General features: G+C 46.4%; 1 protein-coding gene across 1 annotated transcript; it reads left to right on the top strand.

Moving 5' to 3' along the window:
• Nucleotides 1–1,689: 1,689 nt before the first annotated feature.
• On the top strand, nucleotides 1,690–3,567 carry Nkx2-4 (NK2 homeobox 4). The gene is made up of 2 exons (XM_021194832.2): nucleotides 1,690–2,152; nucleotides 2,558–3,567. Exons 1-2 carry the CDS (start codon nucleotides 1,702–1,704, stop codon nucleotides 3,169–3,171), a joined length of 1,065 nt encoding a protein of 354 aa, XP_021050491.1. The 5' UTR covers nucleotides 1,690–1,701; the 3' UTR covers nucleotides 3,172–3,567.
• Nucleotides 3,568–7,419: the final 3,852 nt, after the last annotated feature.

Raw genomic sequence — 7,419 nt, 5'->3', positions numbered from 1 at the left:
TTTTAAAATATTAACCACTATTCTGGTTGTCCTTTTCTTTCCATGAGTGATCATATGGTCTTTTTTCCCCCTACAAAAGGCAGATTCTTTGCAAAAGTACACTGAAATGAACACAGTTGTTGGCTAAAATAATAAGACAAAACCACCAAGGACATTCAAACCACAGGACTGAAACCAAGAAAAAGATAATGCAGAGTTGTTCAGATCTTCAAGGCATGTGAGTCCAGGTTAAACTTTGGTGGTTACTCTTGTTTTTAGATACAATAAAATCTTGCGTAAGAAACACTTTTCTCTCTTCTACTCCAGTTTTGAGGAAAACTTTTAAAATGTGTCTTTGTTTCCCTCTCATCCCTATGTTTTCCAATGTTACTGGTACCCCACACTTCTTTGTCTTTTGTCTTGTTCAGCACTTACTGTAAGTTCATAAAGTATAAGTTCTTTGTTATGCAGGAACATTTGTATACCAAGAAACGACAATTTTTTAAAAATCAGCTTATGGGTTTGAATTTTTTCAAGAGAGCTGCCGTTTTAACCTGCTTTCTGCATCCACATCAATGTTGATACTCCTTAAACAGGTTATTTTCCCAACACCAAAAAGATCCATTACAAACAAGTAAACATACTTGAATTCTCTCTCTCTCTCTCTCTCTCTCTCTCTCTCTCTCTCTCTCTCTCTCTGTCTGTCTTCCTCCCTCCCTCCCTCCCTCTTTCCCTCCCTCCTCTTCCCTCCCTCTCTCTCTTTCTCTTTCCCTCCCTCTCTCATATCAAGATAGTGACAGAAGAATAAACCCTAAGTCAGATTCTGGGGACGGGGACAAAGAAAAGATAGCGGTAATGAAGGTGCAAATTCAATATGAAACGTCTTTTTAGCAAATACACTTTGTCTTGTTCAGTTTCTACCCAGAGAGTGGGAGCACCATACTCACAAGTCAGCATCTCTCTCTCTCTCTGCGTGTTGTGTCTCTTCTTTGGATTTGGATACTTTGAGCTAATTTGGAAGTGCCGGTTAGGTTGCCTACAAAATGATGCTTTAAAGGATCTAAGGATGCATAAATTAGAGAGCCCTACAATGGCAGAGGACGGTCATTGTACCTCTCCTCTTTATGTGCTCTTATGGTGGGACCCAAGAGCCCCCTTTATTTTTAACACTTTAGATGATGGAGGGACTGGTAGCTAGAAAGGAAGAGAGCCCTGCAAAACATCCCCCTCCCAAACTTAACAGCTGTTTGTCCTCCCACCACCACCACCCTCGACGTTATACTGAACTTTGCCACAAAGTCACTTTAGGAAAACTCACAGTCTGCATGAAACAAGCGTGGGTCTTTCAGTGGCCTCTGAGTTTTTATTTCTCGAGGGCTAAAGGTAACCTGGATAGAAGCGCGAAGGATGGGGGTAATCTTTTCAAGAAACACCCAATTGGCCCTTTACCTTTTTTGCCTCCGTTATGGGGAAGGGGGGTGAGAGAAAAAGATGTCAATGACCATTGTTTGCTCGTTGGGGATGTTGCTCCGCCCCCCGAGTCTGTCGTAAACCTGGCGCTGGACTAAAATAAACCCGAGATCCCGCAGCTCGGGGGCTCGCCGCGCCGCGGACAGCTCTCCACTGGCGCTGCCGCCTGGCCGAAGTGGCGGCGCCGACGAGCGGCCGCCGCGTCCCGCCCGCGCCCGCCCCGGGCCCCCCTACCTGGCCGTCCGCCGAGCCATGTCGTTGAGCCCCAAGCACACGACGCCCTTCTCCGTGTCCGACATCCTGAGCCCCATCGAGGAGACCTACAAGAAGTTCGGCGGCGTCATGGACGGTGCGCCGCCCGGCCTGGGGGCGCCCCTGGGGGCCGCTGCCTACCGCGCGCCACCGAGCGGCCCCTCCTCGCAGGCGGCGGCCGTGGCGGCGGGCATGCAGCCGCCCCACGCCATGGCCGGACACAACGCGGCGGCGGCGGCAGCGGCGGCGGCGGCGGCGGCCGCGGCGGCCGCCACCTACCACATGCCTCCCGGTGTCTCGCAGTTCCCGCACAGCGCCATGGGCAGCTACTGCAACGGCGGCCTGGGCAACATGGGTGAGCTGCCCGCCTACACGGACGGCATGCGGGGCGGCGCGGCGGCCGCGGCCACCGGCTGGTACGGCGCCAACACGGACCCGCGCTACTCGTCAAGTGAGCGGGGCCGGACGCGCGGGACCGAGGGCGGGCTGGCGGCGCGGGCTTTTCCCGCCACAGCCGGGGCGCCAGGGTGCTGGCGTCCTGGTCAGCGGCGCCCTAGGGTTGACGCGCGGGGGGTCCTGGCAGGCGGCTTCGGGCTCGTGAGGGGTTCTGGGGCGAGGTTCGGGATGCGCGGGGCGTCCCGGGGCGCGCGGGGTTTCTCGGGAGCCCCCTGGGGCGCGCGGGGGTCGCCGGGTCCCCGGGCGCACGGAGGGAGCGGGGCTCGGGTCGCGGCTCTCGTGGGGTGCCGCTATCCAGACGGGGGCCCCGTGCCATCACTTAAAGCGAGCGGGGCGACGGCGGGAATGGTTCTCGCAGGCCCGGGGCTCACCGGCCGTCCTTCTTGGGCCCCCTCCCCAGTCTCCAGGTTCATGGGGCCGTCGGCGGGCGTGAACGTGGCCGGCATGGGCTCGCTGACCGGCATCGCGGACGCCGCCAAGTCTCTGGCGCCGCTGCACGCGGCCGCGCCGCGAAGGAAGCGCCGAGTGCTCTTCTCGCAAGCCCAGGTCTACGAGCTGGAGCGGCGCTTCAAGCAGCAAAAGTACCTGTCGGCGCCCGAGCGCGAGCACCTGGCCAGCATGATCCACCTGACGCCCACGCAGGTCAAGATCTGGTTCCAGAACCATCGCTACAAGATGAAGAGGCAGGCCAAGGACAAGGCGGCGCAGCAGCTGCAACAGGAGGGCGGCCTGGGTCCCCCGCCGCCTCCGCCGCCGCCGTCGCCACGCCGCGTGGCGGTACCGGTGCTGGTGAAGGACGGCAAGCCATGCCAGAACGGCGCGGGCACCCCGACGCCTGGCCAGGGCGGCCAGCAGCCGCAGGCCCCGACGCCCGCATCAGAGCTCGAGGAGCTGTCGCCCAGCCCGCCCGCTCTTCATGGTCCCGGGGGCGGCTTAGCGGCCCTGGACACGGCCACCGGGGACTATGGTGGAGGCGTGCTCGGCGCCAACCTGCTCTATGGCAGAACGTGGTGATGAACCCCGAGGGTCTGCCTGCGACTCGCAGGATCCGCCAAGAAACTGCAAGAACGGATGGGGGACATGTACAGAAGCTGACCCTTTAGTGCATGGAGATGAGAACGAATGAGTCGCTGAGAGGGTCAGGCTGCTCTGAACCTCTTTACTGGGGGTGGGAGAAGGCGACAGCCCCGGACCAAATAATGTGACACCACACTTTGAGGTGGTGATTTCCCTTCTTTCAGAAGTTCCTAAGTTATGCGGAAGAACTGACTGATGGAATACGCATTCACCACGTTCCTAACCAAAGCTCTCAGAGTTTTAGAAGTCGGAAACTTTGTTGGTGTTTGTATCTCTATAATCAACCAGCTTTTCACGATGAATCCTTGAAGTGGAATTTATATTGGGAGATTAATTTGCAAAGCCCCTCCCCTAAGTGCAATTTCGTTAATGCTTGATTGAAAGTACATTGAATTGTAACCCAAAGTGGATCATATACACAGCAACGTGATTGCTGAGGAATAACTGCCATTTGGGTAAAATAGAGAAATGGAATAAAAATAATCGAAATACTAAGTATATGGATTGTTACCATTTTTACATTTAAATGCTGATTTAAAAATATTTTGTTCATTATTAGGCAACCAATTAATTGTATATTATCCTAGAAGAGTACAACCCCCATCTCGACCCCACCCCAAGATTCAGCTCATTATTTTTTTTAAAAGGTTATAAAATACTTTTCATATAGAATCTGGCCTTTCCAAATCAGCTGATACATATACCCTTTCATTCTATAAACATGGTATTTATTTTCTTTAAAGTATTTTTACCTGAATTTGGACTCCTTGACAAAGAAGTAGAACAAACAAGTGAAACTGACATATTACCACCAACCTACTTCAAAGCAAGTGAAAAAGAATAAAGGGGACTTATTGAATTGTTATCAAAATATACAGAAAAAGTAAGAAAATTATATGTTTTCGTCATATTTAGAACGAGGTAGTTGCACCAATTTTATTGGTGTTTTATTGTATAAATAAATATATTTACTCTTTATTATGCCAATTAATATTTTCAGTATTTCAAATGAATATTTAAATATAACTTTAAAAGGCCTTAAGTACTTTTTCTAAAAGTCAAGAGGTCATTTCTTTTTAAGTGTTGTAGGGATTTTTTCCTTTTGGCGAGTGTGGCAACACAGCTCTTTAATCATTAAAATAGTCATATTGGGGGAAATAGAGCCAACTGAATAGTGTGAACTTATAGGACAAATGGAAGTTAAAGAAATAATATGCACAAAACATGTTTTCAAATAATCAAAACAGATGGTCACCAGAGATACCAAACCTCTTCTGCATTTCCATTTTTTAGAACAAATCTGAGTGTGAAACACTATTCCCTCTCATGGTTTGAACATTTTTCTGGGAAGTTCAAAGTGACTGCATAGAAAGGTACATAGAAGTCAAACTGGTACTTTCTCCAAAATGTATTTTATAAAGTAAATTCTCTCTCTCTCTCTCTCTCTCTCTCTCTCTCTCTCTCTCTCTCCTTTTTTTTCTTGTCTATCTGTCTCTTTCTCTGTTTCTCTCAAGAAAAGGGAGGGGCATGGAGCAAAGAGATTTGTCTTTTATCAAACCACCGTTGTGCATTTTTGGAGAATGAGATTTAATTTTTAAAGCATTTAATATAATCTCCGTAGACAAAATAGTCTAAAAATGGTGCGATAAACACAGAAAAATTTCCCAGGTTGAGTTTTTGCATTACTTAGAAGATTGACTTCAGAAATCAGTATTAATTTTTGCTGGTAAAGCTATTACTGATGTGCTGTAGTTCAAAGTGCTTTGTTTTCATCTGTTTGACTACACTACCTCTAGAAAATGTTTTTAAAAATTCATACCATTTGCAGTAATTTTTTAACAGGCCATCGCTTACAAAAACAATAGCTTTATAGTCCATGGGCATGCAGTGATACCCTTAAGGAAAATAAACCTATAACAGTTCTACACACACACATACCCGTAGCTTATTTCCGGACAAAGAATCCTTTAAGTTAAATGAACTCTATTGGGAATAATGTCACCAGAAGCAAACAATCTTTTTCCATTTGCTATTTTCTGAAAGTATATGTACTGTAGCTATATCTTTTTCCATTCAGCATTTCTTAAGTAGTGAAAAAAAAAAACAAGCTTGAGGTAATTGCTGCAGAGGGCTTAACATTCTACACCCAGGGACTTACTGAGCACGTCCTGATGTTAGGAAAAGGTTCGATTCCTGAAACATTAAAAGAAATGTTTTTTACTATAGAATTCCACTTTCTGATTAATGCAAAGCAAAAGCCTTTTCCTTCTTTTGCAGTTGGTGCTTCACAGATCCTTTATAAAAATACAAACGGCTAGACTAGGTGAAACTCATTAACTGAAGAGGAGGATAAGTGTCTCCACAGCCAAGAGGGAGAACTGGAGCAGGGGCTGGGTGGAACAAAGCCCTCTCCAAGTTTAGCAGAGGCCATAGCAAAACCGGGTTTCAGAAATGCTAACTCTGCAGATGTGACATTTTTGCAGTACATTTTGGGGTCTAGCATCTTTTCTAGTGGAGGAATAGAAACCAAAGCGTAGAATGAAAGTTGCAGAGAGTAACAGCAGGGATTGCAGGTACTTCCCAGTAATTTTCATTAGAATGTAAATTAAAGTATGAGAGTGCGTGCAAATTTGAAGGACACAAGAAGGATGTTTTGTATACGCAAGGGTAAGAGTGTAACCCAGTTGTCCTATTTAAGGCTTTGCTTAGAACTACAATCTAAAGGTCAGAACAAATAGTTAACACAAATGTGTTCAAACTCCATTCTGCTAGTAGCTGTTTACTTTCGATTTAAAGCAAATCAGAGACTCAATTCTGTTCACTCAATACAAATATCTTACATAGGCTTGCTTTGTTAGCTGCACTGAACAGTAATGTTTCTAAAAATGAATTTGGATCCATAATTTTATTAAAAAGCATATGGACTTGATTTTTAGATATGAGTTTGTGCATATGAGAAAGTAATGCATTATGTGGTAGCAATATAAATTCCAGTTCAGATACAAAACACAGATAATATTCCCCTGCCATTTAATGCCACAGTATCATGGTGGACCTCTGTATGTTGATTAAATTTACTTTTTTTGAAACGCTGTGTATGCCATCCTTAGGCCCAGTGAGCCAGAGGACTGATACATTTATAAAACATAAGCAGCCGTTTTATGGCTAGTGAGAACTGGTGAGTAGCTATCTAGGGAAATTTCAGAGATACCCAGACTGGGGAACCATTTGCACAAGTCACCTAGTACTCCTCTATCCAGTGAGTATGGAGAGTTCTTTTTGGTCTCCAGGTTAAGTTTTCTAAATTTAATGGTGATGAAAGTTTCTGACATGAGGGTTTTAGTTTTGTTCAGATTTGCTTTAGATAATTTATCTGTAATGGAGTGAAACTTTCTTTTTTTTAATCTCTGTAACTTCAGTAATTGTTTAGGTAACTGCTAATTAAAAACCTGTTAAGCTGTATAAGCTTAAAGTGCACAATTTCACAGTAGTGCCATTTTATACATACAAATTAAGGCATGTTATCTCTTTACTCCAATTCTGGAAGTAGGGTATAGAAAAACAGCCACAGAACATCTGTCGGAATTAATGCTGAATGGACGAAGCATATTTCAAGAATGGGACACTTGTTACTTTGTTAGTTCCTTGACCTTTTTCCTGTTTAGAAATAGAGGACAGAGTCATCAGGAATACGATACCTTGGTTTTCTGACCAAGCATGGGCAGAAGTCTTGAGAATCAAAGCAGTTGCAAAGTTACCCTGTGGCCTTTAATTGTGGATAGATTGACTCTTGAGAATGTCTAGATTTTAGATTTCTAGGCAGCTAAATTTCCTTACAGTCAAGACTTCGAATTTTAAACAGGGGTCAGTGGGGCCAGTGTTTCTTTCTTACAGGTTCAGTGTGTTTACTTGCCTGGAGAATTGTAAATATGCAGACTGGGGTACTGCATCCAGGGAGTGGAGAAAGCATGCCCCCAAGATTGAAGGTCTGAGATTCCACACACTCACCCTACTCCACATTTCTGTTCCTGGGTAGGCTGTGAGGCTTCTGAATCCTAGGCTTAGGGGAGACACTGGGCCAACTGCCTCAGCCTCGATTCCACAGGGAGGTGAATCAGGACACAGCCCAACCTTCACTATGAGAGGCAGCTCACCCTCAATAACCCTGCCAGCCCTATGCTCCCA

Source organism: Mus pahari, chromosome 3 (assembly GCF_900095145.1).
Source record: "Mus pahari chromosome 3, PAHARI_EIJ_v1.1, whole genome shotgun sequence".
Lineage (NCBI taxonomy): Eukaryota > Metazoa > Chordata > Mammalia > Rodentia > Muridae > Mus > Mus pahari.
Note: the sequence above shows the minus strand (reverse complement) of the source record. Positions and strands in the feature narration are given on the sequence as shown.

What these genes read in the sequence shown, in the direction of transcription:
- Nkx2-4 (XM_021194832.2), top strand. Translation starts at nt 1,702, where the DNA reads ATGTCGTTGAGCCCCAAGCACACGACGCCCTTCTCCGTGTCCGACATC. An exon ending in GGACCCGCGCTACTCGTCAA is followed by an intron (nt 2,153 to 2,557) that starts GTGAGCGGGGCC and finishes CCCCCTCCCCAG; the next exon opens with TCTCCAGGTTCATGGGGCCG.